General features: G+C 38.5%; 1 protein-coding gene across 1 annotated transcript in view; it reads left to right on the top strand.

Annotated features, from left to right (window-relative positions):
• The window catches only part of LOC127442677 (rho guanine nucleotide exchange factor 18-like), a 43085-nt gene that overhangs the window by 5748 nt on the left and 15083 nt on the right, over nucleotides 1-22254 (top strand). The window contains exons 2-16 of the mRNA XM_051700874.1: nucleotides 3684-3812; nucleotides 6369-6467; nucleotides 6588-6728; nucleotides 6915-7165; nucleotides 7666-7791; nucleotides 7915-8032; nucleotides 11305-11559; nucleotides 11674-11750; nucleotides 11869-12047; nucleotides 12148-12209; nucleotides 12290-12475; nucleotides 14130-14258; nucleotides 17563-17657; nucleotides 19280-19345; nucleotides 19434-19481. Coding sequence (XP_051556834.1) covers nucleotides 6377-6467; nucleotides 6588-6728; nucleotides 6915-7165; nucleotides 7666-7791; nucleotides 7915-8032; nucleotides 11305-11559; nucleotides 11674-11750; nucleotides 11869-12047; nucleotides 12148-12209; nucleotides 12290-12475; nucleotides 14130-14258; nucleotides 17563-17657; nucleotides 19280-19345; nucleotides 19434-19481 — 1824 coding nt within the window. The 5' untranslated portion in view covers nucleotides 3684-3812; nucleotides 6369-6376. The remainder of the gene's footprint in view (nucleotides 1-3683; nucleotides 3813-6368; nucleotides 6468-6587; nucleotides 6729-6914; nucleotides 7166-7665; nucleotides 7792-7914; nucleotides 8033-11304; nucleotides 11560-11673; nucleotides 11751-11868; nucleotides 12048-12147; nucleotides 12210-12289; nucleotides 12476-14129; nucleotides 14259-17562; nucleotides 17658-19279; nucleotides 19346-19433; nucleotides 19482-22254) is intronic.

The following is a 22254-nucleotide window of genomic DNA, read 5'->3' as shown; positions in this document are numbered from 1 at the left end:
TAAAGACATTTTTCGTCACTGACAAATGATAGGGTGCATTTGCAGGTTTAGTTTCCATTAATTGTATATTAATATCTACTGCAACCAGCATTTTCTTTGCTCTCTGTATTTTAATGTATTTCGTTAGCATGTTGTTGAGTGAGAAACCGCTCCAAATGATTTAGTGCGCACATGAGCAGTGAGAGTGTTTCATATTGAATCACGAACCGGTTCCGACCGTTTCTTTGGTTTTGATTTAAAACCACCGATAGTAAACACTGGATACATGGCATGATGTAAAATACACCATTGTATCTTTTGTCAGTGCTACCTTACTACCTAAAATAGCTTTGCTATTGTAAAGCTACTTGATTTAAAAACAAGGAAAGCTACCACCTTGCTACTAAGAAATGTAGTTAAGCTAATAGCTTCACTATTAGTAGTAAAGCTACTGCCCATCACTGTTTATAAGCTCAGCAAAAAAGAAACGTCCCTTTTTCAGGACACTGTTTTTTGTAAAGATAATTTTGTAAAAATCCAAATAACTTTACAGATCTTTATTGTAAACGGTTTAAACAATGTTTTCCATGCTTGTTCAATGAACCATAAACAATTAATGAACTTGCACCTGTGGAACGGTTGTTAATACACTAACAGCTTACAGATGGTAGGCAATTAAGGTCACAGTTATAAAAACTTAGGACACTAAAGAGACCTTTCTACTGATTCTGAAAAACACCAAAAGAAAGATGCCCAGGGTCCCTGCTCATCTGCGTGAACATGTCTTAGGCATGCTGCATGGAGGCATGAGGACTGCAGATGTGGCCAGGGCAATAAATTGCAATGTCCGTACTGTGAGATGCCTAAGACCGCACTACAGGGAGACAGAAGGACAGCTGATCATCCTCGCAGTGGCAGACCACGTGTAATAACACCTGCGGGACAGGTACAGGATAGCAACAACAACTGCCTGAGTTACACCAGGAATGCACAATCCCTCCATCAGTGCTCAGACTGTCCGCAATAGGCTGAGAGAGGCTGGACTGAGGGCTTCTAGGCCTGTTGTAAGGCAGGTCCTTACCAGACATCACCAGCAACAATGTCGCCTATGGGCACAAACCCACCTTCGCTGGACCAGACAGGACTGGCAAAAAGTGCTCTTCGCTGATGAGTCGCGGTTTTGTCTCACCGGGGTGATGTTTATCGTCGAAGGAATGAGTGTTACACCGAGGCCTGTACTCTGGAGTGGAATCGATTTGGTGGTGGAGGGTCCGTCATGGTCTGGGGCAGTGTGTCCCAGCATCATCGGACTGAGCTTGTTATCATTGCAGGCAATCTCAATGCTCTGCGTTAAAGGGAAGACTTCCTCCTCCCTCATGTGGTACCCTTCCTGCAGGCTCATCCTGACATGACCCTCCAGCATGACTATGCCACCAGCCATACTGCTCGTTCTGTGCGTGATTTCCTGCAAGACAGGAATGTCAGTGTTCTGCCATGGCCAGCGAAGAGCCCAGAAGAGCACGTCTGGGACCTGTTGGATCGGAGGGTGAGGGCTAGGGCTAGGGCTAATCCCCCCAGAAATGTCCGGGACCTTGCAAGTGCCTTGGTGGAAGAGTGGGGTAACATCTGAAAGCAAAAACTGGCAAATCTGGTGCAGTCCATGAGGATGAGATGCACTGCAGTACTTAATGCAGCTGGTGGCTAGACCAGATACTGACTGTTACTTTTGATTTTGACCCCCCCTTTGTTCAGGGACACATTATTCCATTTCTGTTAGTCACATGTCTGTGAAACTTGTTCAGTTTATGTCTTAGTTGTTGAATCTTTTTGAAACAAATTTTTACACATGTTAAGTTTGCTAAAAATAAAAGCAGTTGAATATGAGAGGACGTTTCTTTTTTTGCTGAGTTTAGTTCTTAAAACATGGTATTTGTGCCTCTAAAGCTTTAAAAACAGGACACCCTAGTGGACCCTGTTCTTGGAAAGTGCCAAATCCCCTCTGAATTTGTTAATAGTTTCCCTCCTCCATTGAAAAGAGAACCACTTTCCAAAAATAAAGATTCACTTAAAAGAACAAAAACAAGCCTGTTTACTGTTAAGTCATGAGTCTTATGTTTCTTAACATTGTCTGACAATACCTTAGGAAACTGGCAAACCTAAACCAGTTTGCTCTTCGGAGAAGTAACAGAATTGTTTCATTATCCTGTTTTCCAAGTAGACAACTGGACCAGTACAGAAGCACCACCCCTTTTTTTTATTTAGCCTGTGTCAAGTAGTGCCTTGTGTTGATCAGTCCTCCACCTGCATGTGGGTGTGCTGGAGACAACCCAAAACAGATCATAGTGGTATAAAGTTACCAGAAGTGTTAAATGCACCGCTGTAACCTTCACCTGCACACCTAGAGGCTTGCAACGATCATTAAGGTTTTTCCATAATTTCTAAGAGTACTGTGTAGAACATGTCTATTCAGTAAGTTTTAAGATCACTCAATGCAAAAAATTTATGTATATTGTTCCATTTAAATTACTGTTTGCATTAATGTCCTTCGAATGTTCCGAGTACTGAATAATGGTCACATACTCTAGGTGCTCTACTTAGGATTGTTTATCAATTTTGTACCTCCTGTCCAAATCACCTTAAACAAATAATCTTGGTGTTACAACGCCTAGGGGTAGGACGCAACAAAGTAAAGGTAGGTGTGCTCCCCACACAACCGTCAGACAAAAAACCCCAAGACAACAAGATCATAGAACCAATATTTGTTTTTATTGGAAGTAGATAAAGTATTAAAGATGTAAAAATATGCAGCAGGAATTTGGGCTTCAGGGTGAACCCTGGCCCAAAATAAGCAAAACAGAAAAGGAGAAAATAAACCTGAAAGGAGGAAATAAAAATACAATTAAACTAACCTGACTAAACTAACAAAACAGGATAAACAGTCAAATAAACAGGGCAGGTCACCCCTACAAAACTAGCTGCTTAAAACACAGTGTCAAAACTAATGCTGAAGAGCACAAATGCAAAGAACCATCACAGTTCTTGAAACTCAGGGTCTGGCAGCTGGTGGAGAGCATGGAGGAGTGCAACTGGCCCAAAGTCACAACAGCTCCTATCTGAACGCCAGCACAGAGATTTTATTAGCAGTGCGATCAGGAACAGCCAATTGCCATCACACAGGTGGAACAAATTATTGGCAAATCAGCTGTACCTGGAACAGACACACCAAGTACAAACAAAACACACTTGCACACAGACAGAGAAAGAGCAAAACCACAATAGCAGTAATGCATAAAACAAACATGGGACGTAACACTTGGTTAAATATAACTGAAACTCTTAAGACATCATTAACACAAAATAATTTTGGGGGAAAAAAATACGATAATGCGTTTCAATAAGGTGGGGTTATCATACAGACTTTGTTTAGTGTTTATCATTATTTATTCAATAACTTTAAAGCAAACATTGCTACATTGGTACAATCACCTTCTATTTAATTCTATTGTAAGTGCATTACTGTAAGCATTTTTCAGATTCTGTTTGTTTGCTTTAATAAACTGGGGAATTAGTCAAACTTAATTCCTGGGGTTATTAACAGCATGCTTCAGATTCTGTATTGAAGTTATATTGCATCCAGAATATTTCTTCAAATGACATACCCTGGCCTGTGGCTAACTACCTGCTCTCATGCTTTGGTCTGACAGAGATATATGTTCATCCAGCGTTTGGCTGTATCTGCCCCATGACATACCAGGCATGGCCCTTTCACAGTCACAGCTCAGATAAACCTGCATCCTCCAGCCTTTAACCTCTGGTTATCACTACAGCAACAGGTCAGTACTCTGGCATTTTGGATGGTAACTTGGATAAAAAGAACTGAATACTTCAATATTACTTTTCTTTAAAGGTGAAGTGTGTGATTTCTTTCTTTTTTTTTTTTTTCTCTCAATGTTAAAATGCTTTCTCCTTTCCTAGCCTAATATTCAGAGACTACTACAAGTAAGCCGTTAGTGGGTGGATTCCCCCTAAAAGTGTATACATTGGCTCTGTGGTATGATAAAAACATTGCTCTTTTTGTTTGAGCATGCTGACCACCCTGATATAGTAACACTGGCTCAGCCAATGGCATAAGTTTGGGGCAAAACTATGTTTATTCGATCAATGGCAGACAGGGGCACTGTTTGGTAAACCGATTTGAGAACATTATTTTTGTAATTTTGTTTGTCGACGCTAGTGCTGCAGAAATGACACACTTCACCTTTTAGAATTATTTGGTTTTAAATTAATAATGTAGGCATTGCAGGTAGGGATGCACCGATGAATCGGCCAAACATTGTTATTGGCCGTTAAAGCCTCACAAAGAAGTTCTTCGCTCAGAGCTAAAAAGAAATTCGAAACATCTAAGCAACGGTATACTTTTTGTGAACATACACTGGGGGGCGCCTGTAGAGGAGCATTTAAATATGAGGACCCACAAGACTACATGTAAAACATCAACTAATGTGATATTAAAATGTGTTATCAATGACTATATGCCTCATTCTATGAGTAGAATTCACATGAAATCTGTAAAAGAAGCTGTTCTTTATTTCCTCCCCTTTTCTCCCCAATTTGGGATGCCCTATTCCCAATGCGCTCCAAGTCCTCGTGGTGGTGTAGTGCCTCAATCCGGGTGGCAGAGGACGAATCTCAGTTGCCTCCGCGTCTGAGACCATCAATCTACGGATCTTATCACGTGGCTTGTTGAGCGCATTACTGCGGAGACATAGAGCGCGTGGAGGCTTCACGCTATTCTCCGTGGCATCCATGCACAACTCGCCACACACCCCAACGAGAGCGAAAACCCATCTTATAGCGACCACGAGGAGGAAGCTGTTTTAATATTTTGACGATTGTTGAAAGTTATATAAATGCTGTAGATAATGTGTCATGTTTACATTCTGCATTCATGGTGCTAATGCGCTAACAAGCTATACGTGGCCATAATATGTCCCTATTATACTCTGTTATTGTAATTTATGATGACACTGATACTACTGCAAAGAAAGGAGAATAAAAGAGTGTTGCTGTGCAGAATACAGATCTCACTTTGGGCAGATATGTGAATGCTTTCGGCTGCAGACGGCACATGAGAGAAGCAGTTTATCAAACAACAGTAAATAGGCACTTAAGAGAATTTGAGTAGATTTGATTCCATTTGTAGACTTACTTAAAAAAAATCACATGACATGTTCTTGGAAAATGTCTCTACGTGAACGATCGTACAGATGGAGGTAAGTTTGCACCAGCTCACTAGTAACTGCACACTTATGTGTTCATGTTGACTGATCTTGACTGACTGATCAAAGAAACCGGAATTAGCTGTTAGCTTAAAAGTAGATGGAGCTAAAAGTATTCTTTGGCCAGTTGACGCATTTCCTACTGAAACATGAAGTGGGGTGGGACTTGAACGGCTCATGCCTTTTTTTTTAAATGGCTTTAGTTTATAATGCAGCTAGTTTATAAAAAGCCACACACACCCCTGCTGCTTCTCATGCAGAGTTTCAATAGACAGTCTGATGCTTTTCCACTAACTTGAGAACCGAATGATGATCTTAAAGGAATAGTTCACACCAAAAATGAACTTGCGACTCCATGGGTGGTAGTCATTAGACTGCCTACATTAAACATAAATAAACTCCTTTTCCCTTCAAAGACAATTACCCACCACTGTGAGAGCTTCAGAGGGCTGGAAGGTGATGATGGTCATTCACAACTAATTTTTTACATGATTCTTATTTTAAAATTGTGTTTGGAATGACCCTACAGCATGGATTGTGCTCCCTTTGAAGTGCCCTGCAAAGGCATCATCAGCGCTGTTAGAACACAGCCATGAGCGCTGATTAGATGTAGGGGGAGGGTGCCTTCTTGTTCTAAACTAAACAAAATTAGTGCAGTAAGTTGTCATAAATTTTTCTGGGTCCATTTTGCCAGAAGAGAGAAACTTCAGATTTCAACATGAGGCTATTTATAATTAAATTAATGAGTTAATAACATACATTTTGTTTCAGTGTTTTGTTTATAACTGACACTTTTCAGTTACTCTGAAACATGGAAGAGATGTAGAGACATAGAGAAGAAAGTCATTATTTACATTTCTTTAGAAATAGTGTATTTTATTATCAGTGATTTGAATAACGTAGCGGGGAAAAAAGCAGAACCACAAAACTAGAAATATCGGCAGATGTTGTTCTAAATAATTGGATATCTGTATTGGCGCAAAGATTTTGTATCGGTGCATCCCTAGTTACAGGTTTATTAAGAGGAAAGTCATTGTCACCCTGTCTTGTGTGCTGATAATGAATCCAACAGTTTATATTCACAGTTTTTCTTGTCTTTTTGTTTTTCAGAACATATCATGGACGAAATAGATTTACCCAAAGTCAAGACCTCGTCAGAGGATTCTAATGTCCTTTCCGCATATTCTGCTGACACCATCAATATTGACGGTGTGATAAGTTTAAACTACTGTGTTAGTTTCATCATTTAAGTGGTTGTGCTGTGTCATCTCATCCCAGATCTTGTTTGTTGACACTAAGGGAAGAGTATATTTACTCCTTTCTACACAGATGGTCATTATAACGCTCTGCGTGAAGATCTAGAGGCTGATGCTCGGAACTTTGAAGCTCCCACCTGGAGTTTAGCCGTTGACCAGCAGTATTTAAAAGCCTACTCCAAAGAGGCTATTAATAGACAAGACGTTATACATGGTAGGTGCTATCATAACCTTTTTTTTTTTTTGTCTTATTTAAAAATAATCATAATAATTTAAACACCATTGAAGCAAGATTTCTGTTATTATTAGATCTGTCTGTTGTTTAGAACTATTGTGCATATGTTCAAGATAAAGAAAATCATAGACCCATGACTGAACAAGCTTATGATTATTGTGACAGAACTGATTCAGACGGAGATAAACCACGTGCGGACACTGAAGCTGGTTTTGGGTGTATACGTGCGGGAACTGCGCGAGACCCTGCAAATGGACAAGGCGCGGCTGGAGAGGCTCTTTCCGCAGGTGGATAACCTGCTGCAAGTGCACCAGCACTTTCTCAACTGCCTTAAACAGCGGCGAGTGGACTCCATTGAGCCAGGCAGTACCCAGAATTACTGCATCCACAGGATAGGGGACATTCTTATCGCACAGGTACGTTGCATATCTGCTTTAGGTTGAGCATGAATTTCAGATCTTCTATGCTTTCTGTCATTCTTTTTGGATCCAAAGTTTGTTGTCCAGCCCACAAACACATATTTGTGTCTCAAAGGCTCAGATTTCCCCCATATACAGTTTGTTTAATGTCTCTGCCTGGATTAAATTCTTATTTCTCTTCCTGCTAATTAGATCCTCTTTGGATCACCAAAATGTCAGTTAAAGCTAGTGTCCTTTAAATGATCTTTGGAACCTGCATTCCCCTGAGCTGAGATAAGCAGCAGGTGCTTGCTTTAATTAGTGGAATTATTGTATTAATTATGTTAAAATAAATGTTGCTACACAGTGGCCCCAAAACGTATACTGTAAGTGTTCCTTATTCTAAGTTTAAACGGTTTAATGTATGTATAGCATATACTTCAAACTTCTTTATTAACATTTGGTACTATTATTAAAAGTATTATTTAGTGGCCACTGACCTGTGTGTGTCTGTGTAGTTCTCAGGTGAAATGAGTAACAAACTGCGATACTGCTATGGAGTGTTCTGCAGTCACCACACCGATGCTGTAAACTTCTACAAAGACTTAATGCAAAACAACAAGAAATTTCAGAATTTTATACGAGTAAGAAGGAACTCAGCTTTTTTTGTTGTCACGTTTTAAAAAACCTTGGTGAAATTATATTTGTTATATTGCAACAAATCAATCATTTCACTCACTGAGCAGGCTGCTCTTTTCTTTTCTTAGAAAATATGTCAGCTATCCATCATACGAAGATTAGGTATACCAGAGATTATTCTCCTTATAACACAACGCATCACAAAGTATCCAGTTCTGATTGAACGTGTCATCAAATACACTGAAGGTATGTTTAGCTATTTTTATTAAAAAAAATAATAATAATTTGTTATTCAATGAACAAGTTCTGTTTTGAGTTTGTCTTTTTTCTGTTTCTTTCATTCTTTGTTTAAAAATATATTTTATGTTTTGTTTAAAATGTAAATTTATAAAGCATATTTTATGCTTTAGAAATTTTAGACTTGAACATTAGGTAGTTTAATCCCAGCTAGGCTAAATCTTTGAAAACATGTTTCCCACCCCATTCCTGGGAGTGTGCTGTTTAAGTTTACAAGGTGCAGCAGTGAAGTTTTCATAATGTTAAAATATATATATATATATATATATATATTTTATTTTATTATTTTTTTAAGTGGCAATATGACTAATTGAAGTCTACATGAAATCAGAATTGACCCTGTTTAGTTCAACCCTAGAACCATATGCAACCTTACCTTAAATGCATATGTGGCTCAAAAAACACCAAGGTGAAATCTAGATACTTTTTATACAGATGATGTCAGAAGTTTACATACACCTTAGCCAAATAAATATATATGTATATATATATATATTATTATTTTATTTTTTTTCTCCCAATTTGGAATGCCCAATTCACAATGTGCTTTTAAGTCCTCGTGGTCGCGTAGTGATTCGCCTCAGTCCAGGTGGCGGAGGACGAATCCCAGTTGCCTCCGCATCTGAGATCGTCAACCTGCGCATCTTATCACATGGCTTGTTGCCACGGAGACATAGCGCATGTGGAGGCTTCGCCATCCACCGCGGCAACCACGCTCAACTCGCCACGCGCCCCACTGAGAATGAACCACATTATAGCGATCACAAGGAGGTTACCCCATGTGACTCTACCCTCCCTAGCAACCGGGCCAATTTGGTTGCTTAGTAGACCTGGCTGGAGTCACTCAGCACGCCCTGGGATTCGAACTAGCGAACTCCAGGGGTGGTAGCCAAGCCAAATACATTTTAACATTTTCACAATTCCTGACATTTAATCATAGAAAACATTCCCTGTCTTAGGTCAGTTAGGATCACTACTTTATTCTAAGAATGTGAAATGTCAGAATAATAGTAGAGAGAACGATTTATTTCAGCTTTTATATTTTCATCACATTCCCAGTGGGTCAGAAGTTTACATGCACTTTGTTAGTATGTGGTAGCATTGCCTTTAAATTGTTTAACTTGGGTCAAACTTTTTGGGAAGCCTTCCACAAGCTTCTCACAATAAGCTGCTGGAATTTTGGCCCATTCCTTCAAACAGAACTGGTGTAACTGAGTCAGGTTTGTAGGCCTCCTTGCTCGCACATGCTTTTTCAGTTCTGCCTACAAATTTTCTAGCGGATTGAGGTCAGGGCTTTGTGATGGCCACTCCAATACCTTGACTTTGTTGTCCTTAAGCCATTTTGCCACAACTTTGGAGATATGCTTGGGGTCATTGTCCATTTGGAAGACCCGTTTGCGACCTAGCTTTAACTTCCTAGCTGATGTCTTGAGATGTTACTTCAATATATCCACATAATTTTCCTTCCTCATGATGCCATCTATTTTTAGAAGTGTATCAGTCCCTCCTGAAGCAAAGCACCCCCACAACATGATGCTGCCACCCCCATGCTTCACGGTTGGGATGGTGTTTTTCGGCTTGCGCCTCACCCTTTTTCCACCAAACATAACGATGGTCATTATGGCCATTTTTTTCTTCAGACCAGAGGACATTTCTTCAAAAAGTAAGATCTTTGTCCCCATGTGCACTTGTAAACTGTAGTCTGGCTTTTTATGGCGGTTTTGGAGCAGTGGCTTCTTCCTTGTTGAGCAGCCTTTCATGTTATGTTGATATAGGACACGTCTTACTCAGGATATAGATACTTGATTATATGTTTCCTCCAGCATCTTCACAAGGACCTTTGCTGTTGTTCTGGGACTGATTTGCACTTTTCACACCAAACTACGTTCATCTCTAGGAGACAGAATGTGTCTCCTTCCTGAGCAGAATGATGGTTGCGTGATCCCATGGTGTTTATACTTGCATACTATTGTTTGTACAGATGAACACGGTACCTTCAGTCATTTGGAAATTGCTACTAAGGATGAACCAGACATGTGGAGATCCACAACACTGAGCAATAACTATGTGCAATACACAGTTTAGACTTTCTTATATTTATCCAACACATCCATCCTCTTCTGCCATTTCATTCCTCTTAAAAAAATACAAATAAAAAATAAACATTTGCACTGTACATAACAGATTGTATTAGATTTGCACTACCCATGCGTATGTGTGTATGTATGTATGTATGTGTATAATTCGTTTTATTTTTTATTATTATCTATGTATTGCTGCTGTTTTTGTATTGTTTTTGTATTGTTGAACACTGGAAGCTCCTGTCACCAAGACAAATTCCTTGTATGTGTAAGCATACTTGGCAATAAAGCTGATTCTGATTCTGATTCTATATGACACTATATTTATATATTACTCTGTAGCTATATTTGTTGTTTGAAGAGTGAGGCGTACTGAAAAAAACAAGTTCCAGGTTCAGTGATACTAAGAAGTGGTCCTGGTGTTATTTACCATTGTGGATTTTGTGTGAACTAGGCATCTTACCTCAGGTTGCTCCATGGGCACTGTCCCTTTAATGGTCATGAACATTTGTCATCCTTGGAGTTTAGAAAGTTCGCATCAGCCAGATTTGCCTTCGCTCTTCTAATGAATTTCCCTCTCCCTCTGCCCCCACCCCCATCTTGTGCACGTGCAAGAACCACCCCCTGTTGCTGATTGGCTGGAGTAGTGTTGTGTGGATTGGTCTGATCCAGTTTGTTTTTGTCCCATTTACAGAGCCAGGGCCGTGCACAAATACTAGATTTTTTTTTCAGCCCACCCACAGAACGGAGAACTAGCAGACTGTGAGGAGATATTTGCAGAATTTGACAAAGTGTATTGGATTAGAATTACTGAGTGCACCTTTAAGTGCACTGAGTACCATATAAACACGTATGGTACATATAGGATCCAAATATGCATTCTAGGGGTACTGATGCAAAAAAAAAAATTTACAAATATTTAACTACATTTTACAAATGTCAGTTCACATGGTCAAAGACACCTTACCTGAAGTGGCAGATCAAAAGCCACTTAATGTAAAAATTATACTCAAAAAGTAGACACCCGTGCAATTTTTGACCCACATACTGTATGCATTCATAGATCCAAGCACGTCCACAAATCAGGTCGTGTTGAGGTTGTGCAAGTTTAATTTGCTTCAATATTCTTCTTGTTGACAGATGGCTCTGAGGAGCAAAGGGACCTGGTACGAGGTCTTGATCTGCTAAAGGAAACAATAGCTCAAGTAAACACTCATGTGGATGAGTTTGAGAAGGTGGCGCGGCTTAGGGACTTAAGCAGTAAGCTGGAGCCCAAGTCTCAGGTCAAGATGTCTCATGGACGGGTGTTCCGCAGAGAAGACATTATACAGGGCGAGAGGAAGCTGCTTCATGAGGGAATGCTCAACTGGAGATTAGCATCTAACAGAAACAAAGGTGACCACTGTACAAACTGACAGATCTATTAAAGATGCACTACATAATTATTTGTTACGTTTCGAAATGTGATGATTTGATTGATTGATATTTTAATCTCTCATATTCTCTCAGATGTTCTTGTCCTGCTGTTATCAGATGTTTTGCTGCTGCTACTGGAGAAAGATCAGCGACTTACATTTGCCTCTCTGGTGAGCTCTGACAAATCTTTGTTTAATGTAATCCTTCACACTTCATTTATCTCGTTTGTCATCATTTCGCTGGTGTCGCTATCAATAAATATCAGCTGTGTAAACTGTGTTCCTGTAGGACGGTAAGCCTGCGGTGATCTCACTGCTGAAGCTCATAGTGCGGGAAGCGGCTCATGACGAGAAGGCCATGTTTCTGATCTCGGCCTCCTCTGACACCCCAGAGATGTACGAGTTTCACACTTCCTCCGGAGAGGAGCGCAAAGCCTGGAGAAACCAAATTTGGAAGGCTGTAGAGTGGTGTGTTCTTTAACACTAAAAAAAAACTAATATCTTCATCCTTACTGTTCCTTAAAATTTTTATCTGACTATTCTTACCTGTAGCATGCTTGTGTTTCAGCTGTCCAGAAGAAAAGGTGGAGGAACCAGAAGAACTCTCTGTGAGGATCAGGGACTTTGAAAGTATGAGAGTTACAATCTATGAATTCAGTCTGATTTTCTCAGCTAGAAAAAATTATCACATTTAATTGTTTTCTGAGCAGGGAAGCTGTGTATGAGTGACGCCTTGATAGAGCAGCATCTTCAAGAGAAGCTTAAGTTATTTGTCAATATCGCAGCCTATGTGACTGGTGTAGATGACTTTTCACCAACTGAGTGCCGTCTGCTGCACGGGAATGCAGCGGATCCCCTGCAGGGGGAGCATCTCCTCGCCAGTGCCTTAAAAGATGGTGAGACTCTCACTCCACAATAGAAAGGGGCATTCACACTAACATCCACTGTAAAATCATTATGTATTTCCTAAATTGCTTCCTGACAGATATATCTCTGATTTTTACATGTCTCTCTGGACATTCTGCTGGCAAATATTTTTTTATGATGACCGCTAAACTGTTTAATCCTCCTACACTGTGCTAGATCCATGCCTTTCATTTAACATATTAACATTTCAACTCAAATATTTTTTATAGATTTATTTATATTGCAAGAAGCTGTGTAATAATTGTGATAATGTAGATTCAACCAGTCATTGTGACAAGATCCTGATCACCCTGTGTAGGTTTATTTTGCAGTAATAAATGACAGTACATCATCTCTTAATTATAGTGCCTTTCAGACTTTTTGATTCACATAATCATACAACAGGTATATAACAGTTCTTTCTTGGGCCATTGCTAGATTTTATATTTGGTAAACATTGAGGTGATCAACCTTCCCTGTTAGCTTTGTAGATTAATGTGTCATTAACAATTATTTTGTTTTTGTTTGGTGAAAGAATACAAAATATTTTTGGTTAATGGAATATACTTGGACTAGGGCTGTGAATCGATTAAAAATATGTAATTAATTAATCGCACTGTTTTCTACGATTAATCACAATTAATCATGGAACAAGGTACATTCAAACAAACATTAAAATATAATCATAAATACTGTATATTTCCTTTATACTTTCTCAAAGAGCTTGCTAGAAATTGGGTAGTCATCAATTATTTAAATTATTTAAATATGTACATTAAAATGTTCAGTTTATTAGAAACATTTTTACAGTTATAAATTATTTTATGACATCAAATTAATTGACATGCTGTAATTAAACGTTTTGCCAAATCTTCTGCAGTTTTCCAGTGGACCTTTTTAATAGTAGCATCAAATGGAATTCATATCAAGCTTTATTGGCAAGATAAACTTAAGTGTACATTGCCAATGCATTATTAGACACTATACTTACAGATTTAAAACAAACTGAATATTTAAGTTTAATTTGCTGAAGTATAAAATCTCAAGACTTTTATTTTCTCTGGCTGCCATTCAGTCTCTATTGCGAACGCGCTGGGTCTCTCTCGTGCAGTTTCGCTTTTGATTCAGATGACAGTGAATGAGCTTTTTTGGGCGATGTGAAGAGATATGCCAGCTTGCCTGTATCTCTCCCACACCTGGCTCACCACTTGCTTTTCTAGGCACTCAAAGTTCTTTACATAGTATAGGGGGAATCTCCTCAACCACCACCAGTGTGCAGCATCCACCTGGTTGATGCGACAGCAGCCATAGTGCGCTGTCAATAAATCAATAAACAATAAATAGCTCCTGTGTTTATTATGCGATCGCATGTAATGAATACGTTTCTTTGCTAGGATGTTCTGTTGAGTGTGTACCTCCTGGAAATATATATATTTCAACTTTAGCCACAGAAGGTGGGGAAAAACAATAGTGAAATTTCATGAAGTGAAAAAAAAAAACAAAAAAAAACATATACTGCAATAATTGCATAAAAGTCAACTATCTCAGGAATTAACGCCTTAAATTTCCCAGCCCTAATTTATACTAAATAATACTAATAAACATGGTGGATTGTAATTCATGTGTTTCATTTTCTCTTCTCAGTGGAGCTTTTACAAAAAATGCTGGTAGCATGTGAGCTTGGCCAAAATCCTTCCACTGGTGAGGGAATGAATCTGGTGCCACTACCCAAGAGACCTGATACTTTCACAGGCTTTGACATGCAACCTGGAAGTAAGAGAAAATCTATGTAAATTATCTTGCACAGAGTTGGGTGAATCTCACAAAACATGTCCGGGTGAAATTTTACCCCAAAAATCAAAAGGGAAAAAAAACTGATATTATATTTAACACAAAGAAAATTAAGCCTTTTTCCCCCTGTGCCACTATTTTCATGACTTAATCACGTTTCCCCTCACAAATTTTCATTACTACAATGCATGCAGATGTTTAAATTTTTTTTTTTTCAATTATTGCAGCAATTTCTTTTTTTTTTTTTTATGTGTACCAAAAATACTGTAATACAATGATTTTATTATTTAAATCAGCATAAGGCAGTACAAGCAGTGTTGTAGTACTCGAGATCGGTCGGTCTCGAGATCACTTTTTGAAGGTCTCGTCTCGGAATCGACCGCATTTTTATTTGGTCTTGTCTCGGTCTCAGACAAAGAGTACTCTGGATTTTATTTCAAGACCGGTCAAGACTACAACTGGGGGGATATCACTAAATTGCCTGTGCATTTTCTTATTTATTTGTTAACATCATTACTGTGATTGGATGTAAAACGTCCTGCTTCAAATGCAAGCAATAACTAATTTCTGATTTAAATTTTTGTTACTGTTAACGGCTGTCACCCCTCCCCTCCCCTTCACATGCATTCCAAGAAAATGCGGGAGACAGGAGAAGAAACTGTGGCTGTCTGAGAGATGTCAGTAATCTTCTGTAATACAATTTGGCTACCTAAACCAGTGTTTCCCAACCACTGTGCCCACTAGTGTGCCGTGAAGGATTGTCAGGTGTGCCATGGAAAATGATAAAATTCTTCTAAATAAATAAATAGCCTATCGTTTTTTTCCGGTATTTTAGTGAAGGCATGGATATGGTAGAAGAGTTTTAAAGTTGCCAATTCAGTATATTTTCCATTACAAAGTATTTTATGCAACCAGTTTAAATATTTTGTCCATCATAACATTATTGTATATGGAAAATACAGTAAATAAATAAAAAAATATTTGCTGTGCCATTGCAAGAATTAATTTGCAAGAACAAATCTATAAATTGGAAAAGACACAAATTTGTTGGTTTTTCATTGTCCAGTTAGCGCTCTTGGCATCTGTGACCTCATTATACAGCGTACCTATGTTACTTGCGTTATTTGCATAGCTGAATTTCAAACATTACGATTTCACGCTACTAAGCAGACAGAAAATACGGACAAGTTCTTGAAAAGGAAAACTATCGATGATGGTTATGTGGGATAGTGGTGTGCCATGGGATTTTTTTAATCGTAAAAGGTGTGCTGTTGCAGAAGAAAGGTTGGGAAACACTGACCTAAACCACAGAGAGTTCATCTTCAAAAAAGCATCCAAAAGAAAACGCACAGCAGTATGTAAATTCTGCAGTGCTTACCGAGACGGCTGGGACCACGTCAAACATTTATCGGCACTTAGAAAGGAAGCATAAAGAAATATAAGCTAAATGTAAGTGATGCTAGCAAAGCTAGCTAGCTAATGTTAGCAATCTGCCTCTTGCTGCATTCCATTCAAATTGGATTGTCGGATTTTCCAACTTCCTACTGGGAAAAGTGCAATGGAACAGCACTTGAAGTCGTAATTACAACTTGGAAAGTCGTGAACTGATAAAGCACTGAACTGGTAAGCAAAAGATTGTTGGTTCGATCCCCACAGCCATCACCATTGTGTCCTTGAGCAAGGCACTTAACTCCAGGTTGCTCCAGGGGGATTGTCCCTGTAATAAGGGCACTATAAGTCGCTTTGGATAAAAGCATCTGCCAAATGCATAAATTTAAAATGTAAATGTAGATCGGAGATGGCAAGTGGAATATCCCACATCCAATTTGAATGGAACACTACATCTGTACCTAAACTCATCTTCAGCCCTCACCCAAAGAGATTTAGCAAGTATTAGCTATACATATTAGCTACCTATGTATTTACTGTTTTTTAGGGCACTAGTTTCAGTTGCTTGCCAGCTATTTGCCACCTAGCAAGGTGCACAAGCTACCTAATTTAGTTAACATATATTGAGGGATGTAGCTAATGCAGTGTTAACTTTGTGAGAGATTGAGGGGACAGGGCATGTAGTGACAAATTGTTGTTTCCAAGTTACGTTTTTGCTTGTGATAAACAATGACGAGACAGGCCACATAAAGCTATGTAGCTAATGTATATAAAGTTATGTTACATCAACGTTAGCCAATGTCAGCTCCGACATAAATGCTACACGCCGCGGTAATGCTCCCTCACTTTGGTGAGAGAGCTAGATATGTGACAGCAGGGAGTGGAGACCGAATAATGCGCCTCCACTTATATTAAAAATTTACATTTTAAATAGGCTGCTTTGCTTATGTTTGGCATTCTTTGTTCTATTTTCTAGATTTAGCTATGTGGTTAACAAATTACACACATTTATATAAGACTATATTGTTTAAGAAAAGACGGAGAAAAGTGAAGACTTAAGTATTGAATAATTGTTTGATATATTCTGTGCTTAATGATGGTATCTAGGGGAAGAGTCATCCAGAAAACCTGATGCGATGCTTGCACAAATATTATTGTTAGTGTTTATTGTTGTTGCTCATAGAAAACAAAGGAAAATTCACACATAAAATTCACCTCTGCGATGCCTTTGGTTATTTTATCAAGACATTTCTCATGGTACACTGATAGATAGACACACATAAACACACACACACACACACACACACACACACACATATGGCAATAAAAGAGGTGAATGAAGAGGAATCTTCATTTGTTTCCTGTGGGTATTTTTATGGGAATGTGGACCTTTCAGATCAATTTGAGGAATGCCTATGGTTTGCATGTTCCACATTTTATCGTAAGTGTGTCATGCGGTGTGGGACTTGCACTGGTCTGGTCTTGGTCTTGACTCGGTCTCGCCCTGCCTTGGTCTTGGTCTTGACTTGGTCTCAACCCCTCAAAGTCTTGGTCTTGTCTCTGTCTCGATACACTCTGGCCTTGATCTTGACTTGGTCTCGGTTTGGGTGGTCTTGGCTACAACACTGACAACAGGTACTACCGTGATGATATATCGTTATTTTTTTGTTTGTTTGTTTTACTGTAATGAGAATGGAGGGGGGGAATGCAAAACATCTTAATGGTCATGTTCTTTATGAAAATATTTTTTTTATTTTTTTATTTCAGGGTGAAATATGACCCAGATATGTTCTTTTGCATGTTTTGTTAGATTCACCCAGTTACTTGTACTACTTTACACCACCAGTGTAATGAAATAATATTCGTTACTGTTGACCGGTGGACTGGTTGTTTGCAGATGGTAGCATGGAAGAAATGAGGGACAGAAACCATTGGGCCAATTTAGACCCTCAGCTCAGAGAGCTTTATTCTAATGAGAACATGGAGCTATCGGTGAGCTGACACTAGTATATCACTTAGGGCTGCAACTAACGATTATTTTGATAATCGACTAATCTAACGATTATTAGAACGATTATTCGACTATTCGGGCAATTATTGCAATGATTAATCATTAGCTCTAAACCTACTATTCAGCTTGTGCCCCGACTTAAAAGGTTGTATTAATCGTGCTTGCTAACAATAAAGAGGACAAAAACATCTTTTAAAAATACTTCTGAATGACATTCACTGAATTAATGGGAAAAAATAATTTTTATTATGTTTAATTCAGTAAAAATTTCACTACAAAAAAATCCTATTGTTGTCAAGTGTATTTGTCTTTTTTTCCATTCTAAAAATCCTTTAAACAAGATACATTTACTTGAGAAGTAACATATAAGATATTTAGACTTGCTTTAAGAGAATGTATCTTAAATATAAGTGTGTTTTGTATATAAGTGTATTTTTTTTCACTTGGCACTTCTGCGAGTGCAGTAAAGACAAAATACACTTATATTCAAGATCTGTTCTCTAAAAGCAAGTCTAAATAACGTATGTGCTGCTGCTCAGGTGAATGCATTTTTTTTTTAAAGGATTTTTAGATATTTTAAAATATTTTTATTTTTAATATTATATTCAACATTCTCAGATAAAAAAAATAAATAAATTATTCTGCAGTATAGCTGTTAAAGTAAATGTATGTTGTTTTAAAGGAGTTTTATATATTTATTTTGGAAAACAAGCCAAAACAAAAACAAATAAAAAATGTAATTTTTGCAGTGTATAATGGGGTGAAGACTACCCTCTCTCACCTTTTTGTTCACTTCAGTCCATCTTTAACTCACAAAAAAACAAACTCTCTCTTATTAATAAAGTTGCGTTTTGCCAATTTTCTTTACGATAAGAAATCCACAGTGACATATATTATGATTCAATAAGTTGCCATCGCGTTATAATCTAGCTACATTAAGTGCGCGCACTCGAGGTATGAGCATCCCCGCAACAGAGTGTACCTCAGCCGGGTGCAGTTTCAATCTCTCCCCCTTAGATCGGGACACTTCGGGCAACTCATAGAAGAGGCGCTGACCGCACAGAGAAATGCCAGTTTCCTTATTATTTGAACTTTAATAAAGCTATAACGCATTAAATAGAACTGCATTAAAGATGTAACGCCGGGGTGTTTCCTTTAAAGACGCTCGACACGCAAATTTTGCTTAAGCTGAGCATCAGCTCCAGCTCTGCTTATTCCACAACAAGAGTGCTTCTGTATTTACTTATTTTGTATTTTTGCATTATAATTCCCTCATACTTTGCGATCTACATCACCTGAAGCTGTTTGGAAAGTTTAGAGCGCATCTGGACTGTGAGATGTGTTTTCTTCCTCAGGCGCGAGCTGTAGTGCCGCTCTTGTGTGCAATCATTAGAGTTTCATACGATCTTATGTTACATTAAGATCAAACGACTATTCGACAACGAAAATTTTTGTCGACAGTGTTTTTATTGTCGGCGTTGTCGATAACGTTGACTAATCGTTTCAGCCCTAATATCACTCATGTTATTCAGTTAACCTCTGTTATTCTTTGTATTTGTACTATTGTAAACATGAATTTAAGTTCTTGCTTTTAACCCATTAGGCAGACAAGGAGATAACCATACAGAGCTTGAGTGCATATCTGTCAGTCTTCTTTCCTAAAGCTGAGGTGAGAATTTTATTCTCTATTCATCTATTTTATACTTTGCTTAAAACATGTTTATCCTTTTTAACCTGATCCTATTTTATTTCCTCAGCTTTATGACACTGTAACAAACCTGTCTCGGAAACTTTACAGCCTTCAGGTAATTCAGACTCTAAATATGCGCATATATTTAATTTTTAGGCTGATGATTCATATTGGTAGTATAGAGAGGACAGGGAATGGAGATGGATCGGAAAATGCTGAGAGGCAGACTTTGTGTTGCCCGAGTTGGAGCACTTGCTCTAACTGCTATGCCATGGTTCTGACTAAATACATTTTAAACAGTACTTCACTCTCAATCTTTATGTATTGTTCCCTCAGCTTTGAAATCATTATGAAACACAATCTTTTTCACTTCCGTAATCCGGCATATTTCCAATTGAAACGGGATATTTAAAAAGAAAAACTGTAAGGCAGGACTTTATTTTATCCATTGGGAATTGATTGGATTGTGAAAAGTAGGTTCTACTTACCAGAACTCGCCAGTTGGTTGAAGGGGAGGAGTTGGTGACGGCAGCCAAAATGGAAAGTCATTTCTGAGATTTTTTTCACATTTCAGTGAAAGGTTATGAAGTCATATATATATATATATATAAAAACACACAGTGTGTGCCTAATTATTAGGCAAATTGTATTCCACAGAATTAATTTTATTGTTGAACAAACACAATGCTCTCAGTCAATCCAAAATGTTATTGAACCTCAAACCTGAATGTTTAACAAAGAAAAAGTTAGTTTTCTCAGGGGAATATATAAGTGTGCACAATTATTAGGCAACTATTAGTGTGCACAATTATTAGGCAACTAAATTACAAAAATAATTTCTCCCAACTCAATTGTTTATTCTCAATTTTTAGAGTAGGTGCAACAAATAAGTAAGACAAAATGACAATTAAATAACATTTTTGGCCTTTCAAAAATATTCAGTGACCAATATAGCCACCCTTCTTTTCAGTAACTGCCATGAGCCTTCCATTCATGGAGTCTGTCAGTTTCTTGATCTGTTCACGATCAACTTTCGCTGAAGCAGCAACCACAGCCTCCCAAATGCTGTTCAAAGAGGTGTACTGTCTTCCCTCACTGTAAATCTTACGTTTGAGAAGGGTCCACAAGTTCTCAGTAGGATTTAAGTCAAGTGAGGAAGGGGGCCAAGTCATTATTTGGACATCTTAGAGGCCCTTGCTGGCTAGCCAAGCAGTGGAGTACTTGGATGCATGTGATGGAGCATTGTCCTGTATAAAGATCATGGCCTTCTTGAATGCTGAGGACTTCTTCCTGTACCACTGCTTGAAGAAAGTACTTTCCAGAAACTGGCAGTAGGTTTAAGAGTTGCGTTTCAGTCCATCTTCATCTCGAAAAGGTCCAACTTCCTCATCCTTAATGATAGCAGCCCATACCATTACCCCTCCTCCACCTTGCTGGCACCTGACTCGAAGTGGTGCTCTGTGTCCATTAGTGATCCATCCACGGGCCCATCCATCTGGTCCATCAAGAGTCGCTCTCATTTCATCTGTCCAAAAAAACCTTTGAAAAATCAGAAAAGTCTTCAAGTATTTCTTTCCCCAATATTGATGCTTCAGCTTGTGAATATATTCAGTGTTGGTTGTGTTTCAGCCTTCTTGGCCTTGGCCATATCTCTGAGTACTTGGCACCTTGTACTTCTGGACACTCCAGGTAGGTTGCAGTTCTGGAATATGGTAGCATTGGAGGATAATGGGTTCCTGGTTGCTTCACATTTAATTCTTCTCAAATCTTTTGCAGTTAATTTGCGCCTTTTCTTCCCCATGCGTTTTTTGCGCCCCAGTTGACTATTCGCAACAAAACGTTTGATTGTCCGATGGTCATGCCTCAATAGTTTAGCTGTTTCAAGAGTGTTGCATCCGTCTGAAAGGCATTTTACGATGTTTGACTTTTCAGTGTCAGTTAAATCTCTTTTTTGGCCCATTTTACCTGAGGTAATGAAGCTGCCTAATAATTATGCACACCTTGATGTAAGGTGTTAGTCACTTTCGCCACACCCTCCCTCATTACACAAATACATACCACCTGAAAATGATTGAATCCAATAAGCATTCAAGTTTATATGGTTTGGAGTTGGAAAATTTGCATGGAAATTATGAAAAACTTGCCTGTTAATTGGGCACGCAGTGTGTGTGTGTGTGTGTGTGTGTGTGTGTGTGTGTGTGTGTATGTGTATGTGTATATATATATGATAGTCTAAGACTTCGTATAGTTCACACAAAAATGAAAATTGTCATAATTTACTCACCCTCATGTTGTTCCAAACCTGTATGACTTGCTTTATGTGAAGCACAAAAGTAGATGTTTTTAATGAAGATAACCCTTCATCTTTTCAGTGCAATGGCCGTGGATATTGCCTCACTTTAAAGTTTTAAAAAGGATCCTAAGTATAATAAAAGTAGCCCATGCAATTGGTGTGTCATATTCCAAGTCTTTTGAAGGCATTCGATAGGTTTTGGTGAGAAGAAAAACAGAATTCCATTAATTTATTAGTGAAGATCTCCGTTGTGCATTTATAAACACTAAAGGCCCGGTAATACTTTGTTTTCCTATATTCTGGATCAGATCGTGCCTGGTCGACCGCATTGCCTTTCAAAGTATACTCTTTTGACTGCAAATGAACAAACATTTTTGTGCATAATGACTGCTTTTGTAATACTCTTTTAGTACAGTCAACGGCAGGTGCATGCGCCAATGATGCGCACAGACGAGGACTGTCCGAGTTTCGAGAAAATCTGGGCCGTGTGCAGATGATGAAATTTGTGTCACGCATACTGTGCGCAGAGCAATCAGCAACCTGGGCAACAAAAGTACACTCAGGCCTTGTGATTGAAGCGTGTGTTTGTGCAAGC

The sequence above is a fragment of the Myxocyprinus asiaticus genome, chromosome 6 (genome assembly GCF_019703515.2).
Source record: "Myxocyprinus asiaticus isolate MX2 ecotype Aquarium Trade chromosome 6, UBuf_Myxa_2, whole genome shotgun sequence".
NCBI lineage: Eukaryota > Metazoa > Chordata > Actinopteri > Cypriniformes > Catostomidae > Myxocyprinus > Myxocyprinus asiaticus.
Note: the sequence above shows the minus strand (reverse complement) of the source record. Positions and strands in the feature narration are given on the sequence as shown.